Source organism: Nerophis ophidion, linkage group LG17, assembly GCF_033978795.1.
Source record: "Nerophis ophidion isolate RoL-2023_Sa linkage group LG17, RoL_Noph_v1.0, whole genome shotgun sequence".
Lineage (NCBI taxonomy): Eukaryota > Metazoa > Chordata > Actinopteri > Syngnathiformes > Syngnathidae > Nerophis > Nerophis ophidion.
The window spans coordinates 49,208,749-49,231,248 of record NC_084627.1 but is presented as its reverse complement, the minus strand read 5'-3'; the positions used below and the strand labels follow the sequence as shown (position 1 = coordinate 49,231,248).

The 22,500-nt window shown below is 38.2% G+C and overlaps 2 protein-coding genes and 1 long non-coding RNA gene across 3 annotated transcripts in view; 2 read left to right on the top strand and 1 right to left on the bottom strand.

Moving 5' to 3' along the window:
* prkab1a (protein kinase, AMP-activated, beta 1 non-catalytic subunit, a) overlaps positions 1–16,518 on the top strand; it is a 20,812-nt gene extending 4,294 nt beyond the window's left edge. Inside the window, exons 5-8 of the mRNA XM_061877089.1 lie at positions 40–154; positions 2,606–2,739; positions 5,286–5,354; positions 10,501–16,518. Coding sequence (XP_061733073.1) covers positions 40–154; positions 2,606–2,739; positions 5,286–5,354; positions 10,501–10,578 — 396 coding nt within the window. The 3' untranslated portion in view covers positions 10,579–16,518. The remainder of the gene's footprint in view (positions 1–39; positions 155–2,605; positions 2,740–5,285; positions 5,355–10,500) is intronic.
* A 780-nt stretch (positions 16,519–17,298) lies between these two features.
* The window catches only part of LOC133536510 (uncharacterized), a 15,155-nt gene continuing 9,953 nt past the window's right edge, over positions 17,299–22,500 (bottom strand). Inside the window, exon 3 of the long non-coding RNA XR_009802478.1 lies at positions 17,299–18,195. This is a non-coding gene — a long non-coding RNA (uncharacterized LOC133536510). The remainder of the gene's footprint in view (positions 18,196–22,500) is intronic.
* LOC133536509 (phospholipase A2-like) overlaps positions 19,690–22,500 on the top strand; it is a 3,596-nt gene continuing 785 nt past the window's right edge. The window contains exons 1-4 of the mRNA XM_061877091.1: positions 19,690–20,107; positions 20,176–20,323; positions 20,391–20,524; positions 20,600–22,500. The exon at positions 20,600–22,500 is cut by the window's right edge and continues 785 nt beyond it. Coding sequence (XP_061733075.1) covers positions 20,059–20,107; positions 20,176–20,323; positions 20,391–20,524; positions 20,600–20,718 — 450 coding nt within the window. The 5' untranslated portion in view covers positions 19,690–20,058 and the 3' untranslated portion in view covers positions 20,719–22,500. The remainder of the gene's footprint in view (positions 20,108–20,175; positions 20,324–20,390; positions 20,525–20,599) is intronic.

Below are 22,500 nucleotides of genomic sequence, written 5' to 3'. Positions count from 1 at the left end.
TTTTTTTTTTTTATGTCATGTTGTGTTTCTCACCTGCAGCCTGTTGTTACAAGTCAGCTGGGCACAGTCAATAACATCATCCAGGTGAAGCAAACTGACTTTGAGGTATTTGACGCTCTCATGGTGGACTCGCAGAAGTGCTCGGACATGTCAGGTGGGATTGAACAAATGACAACCACAATGTACCCCTCGGGATGTAGTCTGCATTTTATTCTGCTGCGATCTAATATGCGTGAGGTCAAAAAACACAATCAGATGTTCACCTGTGTTGTTTCCTTACAATGTGCTGTGCACTTAAACATTGACATATCTGAGTGGTAACTTAAACTACAGCTTAATTGATGCTGTGGCAGAGTCCATCCATCCATCCATTTTCTACCGCCTATTCCCTTTTGGGGTCGCGGGGGCGCTGGCGCCTATCTCAGCTACAATCGGGCGGAAGGCGGGGTACACCCTGGACAAGTCGCCCCCTCATCGCAGGGCCAACACAGATAGACAGACAACATTCACACTCACATTCACACACTACGACCAATTTAGTGTTGCCAATTAACCTATCCCCAGGTGCATGTCTTTGGAGGTGGGAGGAAGCCGGAGTACCCGGAGGGAACCCACGCATTCACGGGGAGAACATGCAAACTCTACACAGAAAGATCCCGAGCCTGGATTTGAACCCAGGACTGCAGGACCTTCGTATTGTGAGGCAGACGCACTAACCCCTCTTCCACCGTGAAGCGCTGTGGCAGAGTTCTTACCTCAAAACAAGTGTCTCAAATCAACATATTTATTAAATTTAATTTAGATACATTTTGTTGGTGCTTGCCACACCCTCCCTAACCTAAAAAATAAAAATTTGAAAATAAAAACTAACTTTCACATGAAAAACATTACACTAAAATGTTACGAATGTGATAATGTATTTACCTCGGAGAGTGGACTTCTACGGTAAGATCTGAAGTTCAAACCCCGGCCGAGTCATACCAAAGACTATAAAAATGGGAGCCATTACCTCCCTGCTTGGCACTCAGCATCAAGGGTTGGAATTGGGGGTTGAATCACCACTAATTATTCCCGGGCGTGACCACTGCTGCTGCATACTGCTCCCCTCACCTCCCAGGGGATGATCAAGGGTGACGGGTCTAATGCAGAGGATAATTTCACCACACCTAGTGTGTGTGTGACAATCATTGGTACTTTAACTCCTTTGAGTTACTTTTCTGTCAAACACACCATCAGCAGCTTTTTCATATTTTCATGGATACATGTCCGCCGTTGAGATGTTATTCTAATGTCCTTGGCTGGCATTAGAATCATTCTGCTTCAGTATGGTGCTGACTAGCAGTGATATGGTGAAATTGCTTCACCAAGTTAGTGATACGCCCTGCAATGTTTTTGATGATTTTGTTCTTAAAGGAGAACTGCACGTTTTTGGGAAATTTTGCCAATCGTCCACAGTCTTTATGACATGACAATGGATGTATTTTATATATATATATATATATATATATATATATATATATATATATATATATATATCCCCAAAAGGGAATAAGCGGTAGAAATGGATGGATGGATGGATGGATGGAGCATATAGAAAATGCTCTATTCTGCCTATAAACCACTTAAAAAACATCCAAACACCTCCTTTAAGGGTTCATATGCATGTTGTGAGTATAGATGTAATGTGGTAACAGGCGCATTTATAATAACAATAAATATTTACATATTTAGCTAATTTTAAGCATACACGTTGCATTAATTTAAAGAAACGCATCGTTCTTTTTTGTCCTTCTTCATCACTGATTATTACCCACTGCAGTCTTCACGAGAGCCAACAAACATAATAAAACATCACTTACTGTGTGCAAGGTTTGCTGTTATTAGGATGCCTATTGCTCGGATGTTCAAATATTCCCGTTTTGATGAAGAATGACTCATAACCCTCATGAAGAAAAGTGGGATGGACTCAAGCTTTTTTTCGTGTCGTTCTCGCAATTTCCATGTATGTACCAACTTGTCGGAATACGTCCTCATCCTTCTTCTGTCCAGGTGAAAGTCATGATTTATGATCTAGAATAAACTTCCAGGAAGCAAGGAAACACCCCACCAGTCAATCATGTCGAAATTTTTGAATGGTTATCGACCGGATTTAATGGACAAAATTAAGGACTGTTGATTGCATTTAATTAATATTTAGAATGCATTAAAAATAATCCATCCATGCATGATTGTGAACAATATGCACAATTCCTACTAAAAGTGCAGTTCCCCTTTAAGTCAATGACTATCATCCACTTCTTCTCATCTCTGTCCTTCACTCTCACTGTCTTCCTTCCAATGGTTGGAAAAACAAGGTTATTTCGATCTTCAGCTGTAAGCTATTTCTGAGTGAGTAAGAGTAAATGTTTTGGGCAAATCTCACAAAGTCCATTTTGACATTTGGGTGCCAACTAATGAAGGAGATTCTTGTAACTGAAATTTTTGCTTGCAACCTAAAGCATAACAATTAGCCGAGAGTTAAGTTGTGGTATTACTGTTCAACTACAACTATTTGGGGCGATCTGTTTTACTAACTTACACATGCTGTCTCTCCTCATTCTTTTAGACCTGTCCAGCTCTCCTCCCGGGCCGTATCACCAGGATGCTTACGTTCCAAAACAAGAAGAAAAGTTAAAGTCTCCGCCTATACTTCCACCACACCTGCTCCAAGTCATCCTCAACAAAGACACTGGAATATCTGTAAGTTAAATTAAAGTCATCTAAGTCACCATATTTCCTTGAATTTCCGCCGGGTATATAGTGTGCGCCTGCCTAGAATTACTGCCGGGTCAAACTCGTTCCGCAAAATATTAGTTTTATTAGCGCACGTCTAGAATTTCCGCCGGGTCAAACTCGTTTCGCAAAATAATTAGCATATGCCTAGAATTTCTGCCGGGTCAAACTCGTCACGTCACGAGTGACACTTCACCTGTCATCATTTTCAAAACGGAGGAGGCTGATTTCAATAATTGGAAATCGCATAAAGGAAGAAGATTAAGAGCTATTCAGTAGGATTTAAGGTCCAAGCTATTGAATATGCTAAAAAGAACAGTAAGCAACTATGTTTTATTAATATATACCGTAGCTGTGTGTGTCAAATATGAGTCATTAAATGACACCCGCCTCCTGGTGGTAGACGGCGCTAGTGATCCTTCTTGCGACTACGGTATATATAACAATTTAAGAACTACACTACCCAGCATGCAACGGTAGTGACGATTCATGCGCGGTAGCCCCGTAAAATGTTGTTGTATGTCGCCATGCCGGCAGCTAGAATGTTATTATGAGCACGCTGTTAAAGTAAACGTCAAGAACTCAGCCAACACGCCTCGTCTGCATTATTTATAAATAGACAGACAACACAGTATCCTTACATCACACTCAAATTTATAAGCTCAGGCCTAAATTTACCGCATGCATTTGGTAAGCGCCGGAGTGAGAAGAGGTTTTAAATTAATTAGCGTCCCGGCGGTAATTCAGGGAAATACGGTACTTTTATAGCACATTAAAACAATCTAGTTTGACCAAAATCCAGCTTTTAAGATAATAAATGCAATAAAACAGTGAATAATACAATAAAAAATAATGGCAATTTTTACCTAAAAATCAATTGTCGCTAAAATGTATGCGGCCATATCCACAGTGATTGCCGTGTCAAAAAGAAATGTGCTTGGATTCGTGTTTGCAGAACTTCAAAAATCTGATTTGATGATCCGATTTCTGGATTTGCTCTCCCGTCCATTTTTATTAGGAAAGCCACGCTATTGTCTATTACATGAGGGCCCTGGTCTGCCAGAGAGTAAGAAAGTATAGCAGGAGCTATCCATGTTGCCATGTTACTTGGTACAAGTGTTCAGACCCCTCGAGATGCTTTTTAAATGTTTTTCTAAAAAAGCGACTAACTACAAATTTGGAGAATCTGACATGAAAACACGTATCGGGTCCTGCTGTGGGCCGCTCCTCCTGTCCAAAAGCATTCTGTCTTCTTTGTAACATTACAAACCAGGACAAAAAGAAGCAACAGGAGAAAGTTGATATGTGCTTTGAAGCATATTTGTTTTGATTTGGTCATTACAGAAAATATTATGCAAATTAGAAGCTGTTATGTCCCCGAAAGGGACAAGCTGTAGAACATTGATGGATGGATGTATTAATACAGTTCTTATTGTGGCTGTTGTGGTTTAGAAATGCATTGCACCACTTTAGAAACTGTTTCTACTTTCTTGTTCTTTTGGGCAACAAAACAAGGTAATGAAAATTCAAAAAACAGCCTGTATTATAAATGCAGTGCGATTGTAAGCTAGGTTGCAACATTCCAGTCATTTTCACTTTTAAACGCTCCAAGGGAACTAAATTTAACAGGAAAAAACTAAATATTGTTTTGCAATGGGAGCTTGGTTAAAAAAAGCATAAAGTAAGTTTAATTAATTCATACAAATCAGTGGTTCTCAACCTTTTTTCAGTGATGTACCCCCTGTGAACATTTTTTTAATTCAAGTACCCCCTAATCAGAGCAAAGCATTTTTGGTTGAAAAAAAGAAATAATGGAAAATACAGCACTATGTCATCAGTTTCTGATTTATTAAATTGTATAACAGTGCCAAATATTGCTCATTTGTAGTGGTCTTTCTTCAACTATTTGGCAAAAAAGACTAAAAACTTGTTGAAAAATAAACAATTGATTCAGTTATAAATAAATAAAGATTTCTACACATAGAAGTAATCATCAACTTAAAGTGCTTTCTTTGGGGATTGTAATAGAGTCCCATCTGGATTCATGAACTTAATTATAAACATTTCTTCACAAAACAAGACATCTTTAATGTCAATATTTATGGAAAATGTCCACAAAAAATCTAGCTGTCAACACTGAATATTGCATTGTTGCATTTCTTTTCACAGTTTATGAACATACGTTCATATTTTGTTGAAGTATTATTCAATAAATATATTTATAAATGATTTTTGAAATGTTGCTATTTTTAGAATATTTTAAAAAAATCTCACGGTACCCCTTGGCATACCTTCAAGTACCCCCATTTGAGAACCACTGATATAAAAGACTGTTTAACATAATAAAGTGTAAACATTACCAGCAACGTAACCCTTTTTCACATTCCCAGATGTTGTACACCTACAAACTTCATCCATAGTAATACATGTCTTTCTAATTGACCAAGTGTGGTTAAATATTGTTAGAAATAGAAAGTACAGCCTTAATGAGTTACCGTTTTTTTTGTACCCAGTGTGATCCTGCACTCCTGCCAGAGCCAAACCATGTCATGCTCAACCATCTTTACGCACTTTCCATTAAGGTATGGTCTACTCCCTGCTGAGAATTGTTGTTGTTATTGTTGTGAAGCAGTAGGAGAGATAATGACCCTTGGTTTACATTGTCACCGGCCAAGTCAAGTAAACATACAAGTCTCGATTTAAATAGCTCAAAGGGGAAAAAAAGCCAGACACACTTGTTCTATGCTCGCACATTCCCAGCTGAGTCATAGCATTTTCCGTATCAGTCGGCAGCTGCTCAGACACTTTTCCACTTGGCTTCGTCATTGCCGGTAACATTGTTTTTTTCTTCTTCAAAGTGACACAGGTGTTTGATCGCAGACATTCAACTGTGATCAAACAGTTGAGTGTGAGCTTGGTAAAATGCTGAATTAAATATTAAAAAGAAGATAAAAGTGTTTGCTGAATAAAACAAACTCTTGCCTGCTGGTTGCTTGTCTTCCAGCTCTGTGATGTCTGTTTTTCTTTTTACTGTTTTTTTTTTTTTCTGATGTAACTTTAGGTTTGAGAATTACATGTTGATAACCACAACTTGTTCATCTACACCAGGGGTGTCCAAACTTTATCCACTGAGGGCCGCACACTGAAAAATCAAAGCAAGTGGGGGCCATTTTGATATTTTGTATTTAAAAAAAACAATACAATATAAGTATGAAAAATATAAATTTTGGCCTCCACTCAGGTTTGATCCCGGTGACTCCAAAGGGTTTTGGTCAAAAAAAATATTAAAAATGTGTCATCATTCAGTATTATTATTTTTTTTATTATTCAAGTTTTGAATCTCTAAATCACCATTAGGTCTATCTGTCAATATAATGATTTTAAAGATTTAAGTTGTATGTTCTTTTCGTCACAAAAAAAAAGTTTTTTTTATGGAAAAAACACTAAATATGCTATATTTTCACCCAATAATTTTTTAAGAAATATTTGAGATTATATAATAATTGGAGCCTTAAAAAGGTCCATAACTCATAACACCATTGATTTTAATTCATTATTATTTTTGAGCAATGACACTTAAAAACAAATCACAAGAAAATGATTTGGGTTTGAAAAGGGTCCTACTCAATAAAGTTTTAGAAAATAAATTATACATTTTTTTACTGTTTACTTTTAACACAATATTCTCTAGATCAACTTCCGATCCATCCGTCAGTTCGCAGTTTTGTTGTTTATGTTTTTGGTTTATTCATTTTAGGCCCTTCTATAAAAAAACAGCTCGGTTTTTTTCTATGGCAAACAAAAAATATGCAACAATTTCCCCAAAAATATCTCAAAGTGGAAAATTTAATGTCACTTAATTGGAGCCTTGAATAGGTCAATAATTCCTAATGACATTGATTTTGATTCATTATTATTTTGTAAAGAAAGAAACAGCCTGCTTTGTGCTATTAGAGTAAACATTGAAACATTTTCTTGTTACATTTCACCCGTTTGCTCCTTTATATCACTTTTTACGTCTAAAATTTTTTTCAATCGTATTTTTAAAATGTGCCGTGGGGCCGTTAAAAAAATGTACCTGCGGGCCGCAAATGGCCCCCGGGCCGCAGTTTGGACAACAGGGATCTACACACTGTTGAAAGACATGAATCACACACATCCACACTGGCTCTGTGAGGCCTGAGCAAGATGCTGCAACCCATTGATTCCCGAGCCATAGGTTGAACTTTTACATTACAGCTGCAATCATTTAAATTTTTTCAGCTATATTTATTGGTGAATTTGTACCCATATGCACACGAAGCACTGCTTTAATTTGAGCATTTTTTCACACTTTTATTTCTGCAAAAATTACTTAACTGCCAAATGTAATATTTTTTACTTATGTCCTTGAATTGACAATACAGTGATGAATCTATAAAATATACAGTAGAATTTTAATTCTGCCTTTAGCCCAGCGGTAGGGAACCTTTGGCTCGCGAGCCAGATGTGGCTCTTTTGATGACTATATCTGGCTCTCAGATAAAACTTAGCTGACGTTGCTTAACACAATAAGTAATGAATAATTCCGCTGGAAATAACAGTGTTAAAAATAACGTTCAAATAATAAAACATTGTCATGCATTTTAATCCATCCATCCGTTTTCTACCGCACCTCTTCAAGGTTGCGGGTGGCTCAGCTAACCCCAGCTATCGTTTGGGGTACAAGTGGGTCACATAATGGAAAGAAGTATTTTATTTAGAATTGGTTAGCTGCAGAATAACAATGTTATTAAAAAGAATAAGAGACTTTTTACTGCCTAAAAATGTTTGTTTTACTTAAAAATGCATGCATTGTATTCAGTGTTCGAAAAAATATTATATGGCTTTTACGGAAATACAATTTACAATATTTAGATTTAGCCTTTTACACTGAAAGATTACACAAAATTGAAATCCTGCAGTCAGACATTCAGCTGCATGCAACATATCTAATAGTTCTGGTACTACCCAAACCAAGTAAAACGCAGACTCTTACGGTGATGCCAGTGCTTCCCATACTTTTGTGTTTTTGTAGCTGCCCGTCACAAATAAATGTAGTGCTACCTCTTTGCCCTCGCTCATAAACACAATGTCCTCCAATGCGGTTATTTTTTTCTTTATATTTTAGAAAATAAAGATAAACATTAGGGCTGTAATTGTTTGGGCCCCCCACGATTTGAATCGATTTGATTCTTGGGTAAACGTTTGATTCAGAATTGATTCTCGATTAATTGTTATATTCCTTAAAAAATGGTTTGCATTCTCAGTATTCAGTGTTTTATTGTTCATAGTTAATTTTCTAAATTTTGCATTGTGTATTTTCATGTACATTCTGAGTGTCTTGGTCAGTAAAAAAGTAACATTTATTTCCGTTTTTGAAATGCTCCGTTAAGTTTTAGTGTCAGTCATTATTGTGTAAGTGTTTGTACCTTTGTGGGATCAGCTTTTATCCTTTTTTAAGAAATCTTAGGATTGTTTTACTAGTACACGGCAACCTCCACTGTTTAAAGTGTTTATAAAAAGGGATCCAAGTACATAAATCAGATTAAATATCCTGGGGTATTTAGTGCTGCATAAACTTCCTCTTTTTAAAACTCTTTTAAGTCCACATTCCCCTTCTTGTAGTTTCCATCACATATTGTGAAAACTAACAGATGATTACTAATGTTGGTTATAAGTAGAGCACTACTATTGTTATCAATATCATTGGTGAACTATTATCAATAAGTGTGGCAGTGTCCTGTGATTCTGCTTGGCTTTGTGATTTGAGGACATAAACTCAGACGACTTATTGCAGGGGTGTCCAAACTTTTTCCACTGAGGGCCGCAGACTGAAAAATCAAAGTATGCGGGGGCCATTTTGATATTTTTCTTTTTTAAAAGCAATACAATAGTTTTTGTTTTTTTTACCTTTATGGCTTTCCTCAAGTTTGGTCTCCGGAAGGGTCTCAGTCATAAAAATGTTAGAAATAAGTAATAAATTATTATTTTTTTCATTTAACGCTTGAATCTCGAGATCAACTTCAGGTCTGTCTGTCGTTATAAAATTTTTTTAAATGTAGTTTTTTATATTTAAGGCCTTTATGTCAACACCCTTATTTATATGGCAAACACACAAACTGCAATATTTTCCCCCAAAACATTTCAAAGTGGAATATTTAACGTGAAGTAATTGGAACCCTAAATAGGTCTATAATTTATAGCAATAAAAAAGAATAAGTGTTGAAAATAAGCCAAATGTATATTTATCTTTTTTTACTTTTAACGCTTAAGTCTGTAGATCTCTTGATTATAAGATTTTATAATTTTTTTCATACTTTTTTGTCTGTTTGATGGCCTTTTTTTGAAAGAAAACTTTGTTTCGCACAAAATATGCAATATTATCCCCCCAAAATATTTGAAAGTGAAATAGTTCCAGTGAAGTAATTGGAGCCTTCAGCAGGTCAACAACAGTCCGCATGACAGCTTTGTGTTGTTAGTGTCAACATTGCAACTTTTTCTTGTTACATGTCACTGTTTACTCTTTTATTACACTCTTTTATGTTTTAAATTTTTATTATAGTGTTTTTTTAGAATGGTCTATTAACAAATTAGCTGGGGGCCACACTTTGGACACACCTGACTTATTGTATCAATGAAGTCATCAATGGACGTTTGCTTGTTGGGGTTCAATAAGTCAATATTGAAGTCACCACATAAGAAAATAATTTTTTGACCACTGTCCATAAAATTAGCCTTCATCCAATCTTCCAATGTTTCAATACTTGACTTAGGTGATCCATATATACAACTCATGAATATGTTTTTGCTTTTTTCCTGACATATTTCAATGGTCATGCATTCTAAAATATTATCAATAGCATATAACATGTTTTTTACCACTTTGTAGTTGAGGAACTTCGTCACATGCACAGAGACTCTTCCTCCGTTTTTGTTGGTTCTGTTGATGTAATTTAGTTCATATCCTTCCAAATCGAAATCTATTCCTTTTTTTATCATCTCATCGATCCATGTTTCTGTGACAGAGATCACTTTGAAGAGTTTGTTGAATTGTTCTAAAAAGTGCTTCTGTTGTTGTAATTTGCCTACAAGCTTTTGCCATTAAAATGAATAGTTGACAATTTGTTATCACATTTAATGTTGCTGTTATATTGCTCATAGAAACAGTTATTACTGTTTCTATTATACTGGGGCGGTATAACTCGGTTGGTAGAGCGGTCGTGCCAGCAACTTGAGGGTTGCAGGTTCGATCCCCGCTTCCGCCATCCTAGTTACTGCCGTTGTGTCCTTGGGCAAGACACTTTACCCACCTGTTCCCAGTGCCACCCACACTGCTTTAAATGTTACTTAGATATTGGGTTTCACTATGTAAAGCGCTTTGAGTCACTAGAGAAAAGCACTATATAAATATAATTCACTTCACTACTGATGTGGGAGAAAAACTGTGTATCTGGATCAATATTATTGTCCAAATTAGCTAATATTTGCAAGAAATAACATAGTTTAGCAGTTTGAACGTTAAGTATCTTGTCTTTGCAGGCTATTCAATTATATATACGTTAAAAAGGATTTGCAAATCATTGTATTTAATGTTTATTTACACAACGTGCCAACTTCACTGGTTTTGTGTTTTGTAGAATAACACAGTTCCAGACACATCCTCGCTGCAGAATGACTGATGAATGTTTGTATTTGTGTCTATTGCAGGATGGCGTTATGGTACTGAGCGCCACCCATCGCTATAAGAAGAAGTATGTCACCACCTTGCTGTATAAGCCCATCTGACCAACGACCATGCAGGTGTTTTGAAAAATTGGCTCAAGCTATAGTAGGACTTTGTCACTTTATCACATTTACTTCACTGGATGTGTTAGTTAGTGGAGTTGTATACACACTAATAAAAGAAAAAGAGGAAATAATTAATTTGCAAGAAAGATAGGCGTAGTTTAAAACCTATGTCACACAGTCAGAGATGCTACCAAAACGCCCGTCAGAGCTGTAACAGTTTGGTAAACTGCAGCACTTTCACACAGTAATCGGACATCAGGTGAGACATCTGAAATGCTAAAGTATGAAACTTCACACCCCCACATTCCCTTTTATACACGACTTCTACAGTACAACCTAAAAAAGAACGCGCTGAGGGGTTTATAACTCCATTTCCTGCCTTTCCGTGCAACTTTCGTCTGCTTTATATGATGCGTTCAGGGAACTCAGAGATGTAGCCCGTGTGAAGCTTAGGAGGTTTGATATTACAAAAACATATAATGGCTGATGAGCGTGACCATGAATACAGTAATTGCATGGTTATTGATCCTGACAACTTAACCGTATTATTGTTTGGAATACATTTCATTTCATATTTAGACACTTATTAGTTTGGCGCCAATACTGCGTTTTAGTGCACTTAGGGTTTGGATTAGTATATTCTTTACAAGTGGTACAGTGTTAAATCAGTGCATTGTTGATCTTGAAAATTAGCCGTACTTTTTTTGGAATACTTTTCATTGCATATCTAGACACTAATAAGTTTGGCGCCAATACTGCATTTTAGTGCACTTAGGGTTTGGATTAGTATATTCTTTACAAGTGGTACAGTGTTAAATCAGTGCATTGTTGTTGATCCTGACAACTTAGCCGTACTATTTTTTGGAATACATTTCATTGCATATCTACACAGTAGTTAGTTTGGCGCCAGTACTGCGTTTTAGTGCACTTAGGGTTTGGATGAGTATATTCTTTACAAGTGGTACAGTGTTAAATCAGTTTATTGTTGTTGATCCTCACAACTTAGCCGTATTATTGTTTGGAATACTTTTCATTGCATATCTACACACTAATTAGTTTGGCGCCAATACTGCGTTTTAGTGCACTTAGGGTTTGGATTAGTATATTCTTTACAAGTGTTACAGTGTTAAATCAGTGCATTGTTGTTGATCCTGAAAACTTAACCCTATTATTGTTTGGAATACTTTTCATTGCATATCTACACACTAGTTGGTTTGGCGCCAATACTGCGTTTTAGTGCACTTAGGGTTTGGATTAGTAAATTCTTTACAAGTGTTAGTGTGAAATCAGTGCATTGTTGTTGATCCTCACAACCTAGCCGTATTATTTTTTGGAATACTTTTCATTGCATATGTACACACTAATTAGTTTGGCGCCAATACTGCGTTTTAGTGCACTTAGGGTTTGGATTAGTATATTCTTTACAAGTGATACATTGTCAAGTCAGCATGTCTAAAATGAGGCTGAAGAGTGTTTTCGGATCAGATCTTTCGAAATGACAATGCCAGAAAATGAAAGTGATGTTAAAGGAAGTGAAATATTGCACTGTAGTAGCTCTCCACTGTTTATATTATCATCTCTTTGTATTATAAGCTCATCTTGTTTAGTGAAAATAACACATTATAAAACATAATGTAGACTATTTATTTATTCACTTGATTATGTGATGATTTTTTTTTTTTTCCTCATTTAAATTTTTGGACTGACCAGTATCATTTTGCACAGCAAATACCAGGATGAATGTAAAGTAGAAGACACGTTACATTTACTGGAACTTGCCAGGATTTCAGACAAAAGGCATACAGTCGTCCCTCGTTTGTGTTGAATGGACGGTGACAAAGTAGGATTCTTATTTATAAATTAAATATTTTCATTGTTAGAGCATAAAAACCTTCTAATAATATGTTTTTAACATTATCATAGCCCTTTAAACATGAAATAACATACATAGTCATCTTTACACTCGTTCTGCACACTGGTCGCCAAGCTTCATTGCTTTGGCCGCCGTCAAGGCTACATGAAAATAATTTGTCACATCCTCTAATTCCTCTCAGCTGGATGTTGAGGTGCTGAAAAAATGGGCGTACGTAGTTCTGCCAAAAGTTGATCATCTTGATCATCGCTGCAAAGGTTGCGTCATAGTTAGCGTTGAGAGTCCTGCTGCGTTTTTTTAGCTTTGGACTTCACTCACGTCAAAGTTTCCCCTAATGTGGAGATGTCATTGTTGAGGCAGAAGTCAAGGATGAAATGCATGAACAATTTTACTCTCCACTTAAGATTAAAACCAGGAATGGAATCTTCACCATGAACATGGAAGTCCATCTTGTTGAACTGTGATCTATTGTGATCGCCACAACATAACATAACATAAGACAAATACTGCACTGTAGCACATATGACACTTATTTTAGGCCACAACATACGTACAATTTGCCTAAAAAAACGTTACCGTGAATTTACAAAAGTCAAAGCATAAAATGGCGATGGACACCTGTCATAAAAAAATAATCTGTTTTGGAAGTTGTAGCTGCAGGACTCGTCATTAGTTCATAGTTATTAACTTCTGCACTGCAAAAAGTCAATGTTCAAAACAAGACAAAAAAAATCCAAAATTGAGGTTTATTTTATATGAACTAAATAAAATGATCTGCCAATTGAAGAAGACATTTCGGCTTGTCAAGACTTTCCAAAAGAAGTAAAAATAGCTACCGTATTTCCTTCAATTGCCGCCGGGGCACTAATTATTTTAAAACCTCTTCTCACTCCGGCGTTTACCAAAAGGCATACGGTAAATTTAGGCCTGCGCTTATAAATTTGAGTGTGATGTAAGGATACCATCATGAAAAACACATTTAATAAAAAAAACGTTAACGGTCTTACCTTTACTTATAAATGAAGTCCATGCGCAGCTCCTTCTGATCAAAAGCATCGATAACTTGTTTATAGAAGTCTTCCCGGGTGCGGCACCGCTGCTGCCCACTGCTCCCCTCACTTCCCAGGGGGTGATCAAGGGGATGGGTCAAATGCAGAGGACAAATTTCACCACACCTTGTGTGCGTGTGACAATCATTGGTACTTTTACTTTTCCTTATCTTTCTTCAGTTTTAAAAGTCTCTCTGTCTCGATGGAGATCTTCCTTTATTACCTCCTGCTTCGATTGAAAATCCAGTTTATAAAACTGTTTTGATTTAGATATGTAATCCTCCATGTTAAAATTGCAAGCGAGAGGAAAAACTAAACGATCGCTGCTCACTCTTGCTGCTTGTTGTCACTTCTTCTGCAGCCGAGTAGTCGCAAGAAGGATCACTAGCGCCCTCTACCACCAGGAGGCGAGAGTCATTTAATGACTCATATTTGACACACGCAGCTACGGTATATTAATAAAACATAGCTGCTTACTGTTCTTTTTAGCATATTCAATAGCTTGGACCCTAAATCCTACTGAATGGCTCTAAATCTTCTTCCCTTTATGCGATTTCAAATGATTGAAATCAGCCTCCTCCATTTTGTTAATGATGACGGGGGAAGTGTCACTCGTGACCTGACGAGTTTGACGCGGCAGAAATTGTAGACATGCGCTAATAAATATAATATTTTGTGAAACGAGTTTGACCCGGCAGTAATTCTAGGGAGGCGCATACTATGTACCCGACGGCAATTCAAGGAAATACGGTAACTTCAATGAACCCAAAAATACCTTAAAATAAGTATAGTCTCACTAATAACAAGTGCACTATTCTTGGTAGGAAAAAAGAGACCTTTATTCTCAATATGTTGAACAACATTCTTAAATTAAGTAAAGGCTAGTGCTATTATCTTGACATAATAGCACGGCATCATGATTTTTTTTTCAGACCTGAAGTAAGAATTTATTACTTTAAAAAAGTAGTTTTATAGTTGTGAGTGTTAACGACACAGCTTTGCATCAGTTAATATTCTAGTTTCAAGCATGTTTTACTCAATATAGGTCATCAAATCTCAGCAACAAGCAGTAATATCTTACTGAGATCATTTAGGACCAAAACAAGTAAAACACTAACACAACATCTGCTTAGTGAGAAGAACGATTTTATCAGACAGAAAATAAGCAAATATCACCCTTATTTGAGATATTTCATCTTAGATTTCAGTTTTTGCATTGCGTCCAAATCTCTTTAAGATTCTTCACAAGATGAGCCAGCATTACACTGAGCTACCATTGCACGCTACAGTGGAATCCCGATGTAATAACCTAAATGATTCTAGAATAGAGTCTGTGAATACAAAAGTTTATATATCGAAGCTAATTTCTCCATGAGAAACAATGTAAATATGAATAATTGGTTACAGCCTCGAGAAAAGTCCATATTTTAGTAAATAATTGTACACTTTGAACACAATATACAGTGATAACTAGTAGTGTATATCAAACAAACATAATGAAGGATGGGTTAACTTTCTATTTAATGACAAAGGCCAAATAAAAACAAAAAACCTTCTATGCAGCCTCCTTGCCGACACGCACAAACATGTTCACTCGCTCTGTAGGGCAATCGCAGTTTGAAACTCTTTAAAGGGGAACTGCACTTTTTTGGGGAATCTTGCCTATTGTTCACAATCTTTATGAAAGACATGACGGATGGATTTCATTTTTTCATTCATTCACACTCCGCTTAAAGCGGAGCCAAAGGGAGATCCTTTATTTCACCCACAAAATACAATAAATAACCATTTAAAAACCTCCAACACTACTCCGATTCGCATTTCACGATTTGAAGTATTAGTGATATTGTTATTATAACCACTAACTCAGGCGGACTATTTATAGCGGCAACGTGATCGCAAGCCTGTGTACAATTTTGACATCGACTGGTGAGGCGTTTCATTTCTTCATTGCTCCCTGTAAGTTTATTCTAGCTCATAAATCATGCATCTCACCTGTACAGAAGAAGTCGGAGGATGTTTCCTGACAAGTTGGTACACTTTAACAGGCATTTAGTACTTGAAAATGGAGAGAATGACCCTAGCTTGGTGCCCCACCCCGTTTCTTCCCGAGGATTATGAGTGATTCTTCATCTAAATATGAAAATTATAGCAGTCGGCATCCTAATGACAGCAGACATTATACAGTAAGTGATGTTTTATTATGTTTGTTGGCTCTCATGAAGTCTGCAGTGAGTAATAATCATCGATGAAGGGAAAAAAAGAAAGTTTTTTAAAATAATGTGCCGCGTATGCTCATATTGAGCTAACAAAAATTTTAAACATTTTTTAAAAAGGCTTTAAAAACCCCAGCTGAAAATCACACAATGTAACACTTGGCACAGTAGCCTGCATACTGAATGAGCACCGCAAAGAGATGATAGTGCGTAATAGCTGCAAGGCACCTAATGGTTGGATGAAAAGTTGGGTCCGTGGTTCGTAAATCCAAAAGTTTGTTCAACGAGAGGTTTTGAAATTAAGGTTTGGAAGAAATATTATATTCCAACAACATTGAAACATTCCAGGGTTTGAAAACACAAGCTGCTATGCTACTAAATATACTTGATGAATGCTAATAACTAAAAATGACATTGGCTGGTTGAACATGAGCAGACTTGACATTAAAGTAAAGCTCCTTATCAAATAATTACAAATGTATATATTTGATATATTTCCATTTTTGATAAGAACTATGTTACTCCCTTATATATTTTTTCGTTTGGTTTTAGTCATTGTTATATGCCACCATTTGAAATTATTTGCTATTTATTTATGTTGTATCCCACAGGCCAGTAAGGAAATTATTTATGAAGTAAATTGTTCAATATGTTGCATACATTTCGAACTATGTTGTCACTCTTTTCATTGAGAATCATGTTACGAAATGCACTTTGTGTGGACTTGAATACAAATGTTCATCCAGAACTGTGTTTCTCAATTGTTCTGTCACGAATTAAAACACTTTGGAGAACCTGATATTTATCTATCTGTTAAATAACACCATATGACTCCAGCTTCCTCCCACCTCCAAAGACATGCACCTGGGGATAGGTTGCTCGGCAACACTAAATGGTCCCTAGTGTGTGAATGTTGTCCGTCTATCTGTGTTGGCCCTGCGACATCCTTCGAGTATCGTAATGTCGGATCTCTCACAAATCGGACCTTGCCTCCAGTGTCAACTTCATCATACAGGTGTTTAATGGAGTTATGGCGTTTAATAGGTTTTCTTACAAGGTAGTGATTCCGTCAAAACCGAAAGTCTCACTTTTCTTCACACGTCAGCGCAGTATTGACTTCACGGGCACAAACGGGTAACACAAACAACATGTCATTGTCATCATGGTTGCAAGAATATCTAGCAAAAAAAAATTAAGCGTGTTATTTTTTCTAAACCTAGTGCTTAATAGGACCGTTTGTAAAGTAGCTGTTCATGTACAAACTCTGTTTCCATATGAGTTGGGAAATTATGTTGGATGTAAATATAAACGGAATACAATGATTTGCAAATCCTTCAATCAATCAATCAATGTTTATTTATATAGCCATAAATCACAAATGTCTCAAAAGGACTGCACAAAACACTACGACTACGACATCCTCGGAAAAACCCACATAAGGGCAAGGAAAAGGTCGGTGACAATGACTTTCAACCCATATTCAATTGAATGCACTACAAAGACAAGATATTTGATGTTCAAACTCATAAACTTTATTTTTATTTTTTTGCAAATAATTAACTTAGAATTTCATGGCTGCAACATGTGCCAAAGTAGTTGGGAAAGGGCATGTTCACCACTGTGTTACATCACCTTTTCTTTTAACAACACTATTTTACGCTTCATAATGCGCCACACATTTTCCATGGGAGACAGGTCTGGACTGCAGGTGGGCCAGGAAAGTACCCGCACTGTTTTTTTATGAAGCCACGCAGTTGTAACATGTGCTGAATGTGGCTTGGCATTGTCTTGCTGAAATAAGCAGGGGCGTCCATGAAAAAGACGGCGCTTAGATGGCAGCATATGTTGTTCCAAAACCTGTATCTACCTTTCAGCATTAATGGTGCCTTCACAGATGTGTAAGTTACCCATGCCTTGGGCACTAATGCACCCCCATACCATCACACATGTGTAAGTTACCCATGTCTTGGGCACTAATACACCCCCATACCATCACACATGTGTAAGTTACCCATGCCTTGGGCACTAATGCACCCCCATACCATCACACATGCTGGCTTTTGAACTTTGCATCGATAACAGTCTGGATGGTTCGCTTCCCCTTTGGTCCGGATGACACCATGTCGAATATTTCCAAAAACAATTTGAAATGTGGACTCTTTAGACCACAGAAAACTTTTCCACTTTGCATCAGTCCATATTAGATGACTTCGGGCCGAGAGAAGCCGGCGGCGTTTCTGGATGTTGTTGATAAATGGCTTTCGCTTTGCATAGTAGAGCTTTAACTTGCACTTACAGATGTAGCGACAAACTGTGTTTAGTGACAGTGGTTTTCTGAAGTGTTCCTGAGCCCATGTGGTGATATCCTTTAGAGATTGATGTCGGTTTTTGATACAGTGCCGTCTGAGGGATGGAAGGTCACGGTCATTCAATGTTGGTTTCCGGCCATGGAGTGATTTCTCCAGATTCTCTGAACCTTTTGATGACATTATGGAGCATAGATGTTGAAATCCTTAAATTTCTTGCAGTTTCACTTTGAGAAACGTTGTTCTTAAACTGTTTGACTATTTGCTCACGCAGTTGTGGACAAAGGGGTGTAACAAAGACTTAATTTACAGTTATTTGGACACTTGGGGTGTTCCCGAAGTGTCCAAATAACTCTAAATTCTAAGTAGTCTAAGTAACAAATACTTAATTTAGAGTTACTAGGACACTAGGGGAACATATTCTAAGTAACAAAGACTTAATTTAGAGTTATTTGGACACTAGGGGAACATATTCTAAGTAACAAATAATTAATTTAGAGTTATTTGGACACTAGGGGTACATATTCTAAGTAATAAAGACTTAATTTGGAGTTATTTGGTTAGGGTTAGAGCAGGGGTCGGAAAGCTTTTTGGCTGAGAGAGCCAAAAAGCCAAATATTTTAAAATGTATTTCCGTAAGAGCCATATTTTTTTTTTTTAACCCTGAACACAAACGCATGCATTTTTAAGTCAGATCAACATTTCTAGAGCATAATAGGTCTCCTATTCTTCATAACATTGTTATTCTGAAGATAACTGTGGAGGGGGCGTGGCCTGCAGCGAAATAAGGTGTGCCAGGACTGGCCTCGAAATCAGCGACAGGTGTGTAGATGGCCTACCTGGGCCTTGTTATCTAATCACCTGTCGCTCTGTTATAAGCAGCAGCCAGGAGGAAAGACGGGGTTGGGGCTGGAACCAGAGCGCAAGCGAGAACGAAAAAAGAAAAATACACTCTCTGTAAAGCAACTGAGAGACTTATTGAAAAATAAAACAATATTGTAACCCTGAAACAGGCTCTCATGTCGGTGCTTGGTGGTCTGAAGAACCCCCAGGAGGGCAAGCCCCACACTAACAAATAATAAATAAATAACTTCTTAACATTAACGCAACTTCTTGAACAGGTGCGGTAGAAAACGGATGGATGGATTAAAAATGCATGAGAATGTTTTATATTTTGAACATTATTTTTAACACTTATTACTAGTGGAATTATTCATTACTTATCGTGTTAAGCAACGTCAGCTCAGATTTATCCGAGAGCCAGATGCAGTCATCAAAAGAGCCACATCTGGCTCTAGAGCCATAGGTTCCCTACCCCTGGGTTAGAGGATTAGGGTTATAATGAGGCCATGCCGAATAAGTCATTAAGTAATTAATAATGAGTAGTTAAGATCGAATATGTTACTAATTTGCATGTTAATAAGCAACTAATTAATGCTGAATATGTTCCCCGTACTAAAGTGTTACCATGTTTTTTTACTGGTGCACAAAATGAACCGTGCATGAACATCACCTTTTTCAAACGACAAAACCAACACAGTGCATAAACTCACAACAAATTACACACCTGCAAATCAGTCTGACTTCTGCTGTTGCCGGATCCGTAAAACGCAGGTAGGGAGAAGTTTTTATTGACACGATGAGTCGGGTGTGTTTTGACCTCCGCCGAACCCCTGAAGCCGACTCACCGAACCCAGGTTAAGAACCACTGCTATACAGTATCCAATATCCTTTTATTCCATATGTTGTATGCATGCATTATGATAAAGCACTTAAGTATTTCCCTAACCCGCTTGTGAGAACATGATGATCACTCAACAATCCCTAACCAGACTCCAGACAGAACATGAAGTACAGAAGGTTCTCCGCGTGTGAGAGTCACTTAGTATCCATACATGTTGAACCTCTCCGTACATCGTGAGGCGTGCGACCCTGTGCAGTATGAACAGCTGACATTGCAGATACCAAGGTCGTTGACTATATAAAGAGGGTCCCCGTGCGGGGGACGTGTGACTCAACCTTAGCCTGGCACGATGAACGCCTTCCACGCTCTGCTCCTGTTGGCTCTAAGCCTCTCCGTGGGTAAGTGGCTCTATGAACGCTGGGAAGTAATCCATCACGAGTGTGTCAGATCATATTGTGTCTTTCAGCCCAACCCCTGCCTTACAAGGCTCTTAACCAGTTCCGGAGAATGATCCTGTGCGTGATGCCTGATAGCTGGCCCGTCTTCGACTACGCCGACTACGGCTGCTACTGCGGGAAGGGCGGCTCGGGCACACCTGTGGATGATCTGGATAGGTCAGAGTCCGATAGCGCGTGATTGTCACTCCCTCTGCACCTTTTCTCATCAGGTTTATTTCAACAGGTGCTGTTACGTTCACGACCGGTGTTACAGCGAGTCCATGCAGCATCCTGACTGCTGGCCCATTTTTGACAACCCGTACACGGAGTTCTACGACTACAGCTGTGACCAGGACAACAAGAAGGTCACCTGTGGCGGTAGGTGCACCTAAACCGGGACGATCCACCTGTCGGGGGTCGTGTTTGTTTTAGTCACCATGTGCGTGTCTGCAGACAAAAACGACGAATGCGAGATGTTCATCTGCGAGTGTGACAGGAAGGCGGCGGAGTGTTTCGCCCGGTCGCCGTGGAACCCCGAACACGAGCACTTGCCGGGTCACCTGTGCAAGTAAAATTTCGATTTCAATTGGAAATAATCCATGATTTCGCCTTTTTATGTTTTCTTTCCCCACAACCTTTTGCCTCACATCCAACGGGTTTATTAAAACTCCCATCATCCATGCCTACAAAGAACATTGAGTAAGTTCTTTAATAATTCCTCGCAATAGAAACAATGTATTTTAAACTCTGATGTTGTGAAATATTTTCACTGTGTATAAATGATTAGCGACAGCAATGAACTTAAAGACTAGAGATGTCCGATAATGTCTTTTTTGCCGATATTCCGATATTGTCCAACTCTTAAAGGCCTACTGAAATGAGATTTTCTTATTCAAACTGTGATAGTGAATTAGTGAATTATATTTATATAGCGCTTTTCTCTAGTGACTCAAAGCGCTTTACATAGTGAAACCCAATATCTAAGTTACATTTAAAGCAGTGTGGGTGGCACTGGGAGCAGGTGGGTAAAGTGTCTTGCCCAAGGACACAACGGCAGTGACTAGGATGGCAGAAGCGGGATTCGAACCTGCAACCCTAAAGTTGCTAGCACGGCCGCTCTACCAACCGAGCTACGCCGCCCGATAGCAGGTCCATTCTACGTGTCATACTTGATCATTTTGCGATATTGCCATATTTTTGCTGAAAGGATTTAGTAGAGAACATCCACGATAAAGTTCGCAACTTTTGGTCGCTAATAAAAAAGCCTTGCATGTACCGGAAGTAGCAGACGATGTGCGCGTGACGTCACGGGTTGTGGAGCTCCTCATATCTGAACATTGTTTACAACCATGGCCACCAGCAGCAAGAGCGATTCGGACCGAAAAAGCGACGATTTCCCCATTAATTTGAGCTAGGATGAAGGATTCGTGGATGAGGAGAGTTAGAGTGAAGGACGAGAAAAAAAAAAACTAGACGGCAGAGCGATTCAGATGTTATTAGACAAATTTAATAGGATAATTCTGGAAAATCCCTTGTCTGCTTCTTGTGTTACTAGTGTTTTAGTGAGATTATATGGTCGTACCTGTACAACCTGAAGGTTGGAGTGGTGTGGTGACCGCCAGTGTCTCCGAGGGAAGCCACGTTTCTTGACGAGGCGAATGCAGCCGATGCTTCCTCCACGGTGGAAGCATCCGACGGTCGGGGGCGGCCGGTGGGAGGAGGCAAGAGTCCACAGCTGCTTCTCTGACAGGTGCAGGAGGAACGACGCAAGGTCTCCGCTCATGTTAACTAATAGACGACTTATTACCACCATTTTCTCACCAAAACCTGTCGGTGGTAGGGAACCATGTTCGCTTGACCGTTCTGTTCCATAGTAAAACTTCACCGTCATCTTTCGGGAATGTAAACAATGAAACACCGGCTGTGTTTGTGTTGCTAAAAGCGCCCGCCATACACCGCTTCCCACCTACATCTTTCTTCTTTGACGTCTCCATTATTAATTGAACAAATTGCAAAAGATTCAGCAACACAGATGTCCAGAATACTGTGGAATTATGCAATGAAAAGAGACGACTTATAGCTGGGATCGGTGCTGGACCAAAATGTCCTCTACAATGTGTGACGTCACGCGCACACATCATACCGCCACGTTTTAGCATGATACTTCAGCGCGAAATTTAAAATTGCAATTTAGCAAACTAAAGCGGCCGTATTGGCATGTGTTGCAATGTTAATATTTCATCATTGATATATAAACTATCAGACTGCGTGGTCGCTAGTAGTGGCTTTCAGTAGGCCTTTAAATACCGATACCGATATATAGAGTGGTGGAATGAACACATTATTATGCCTAA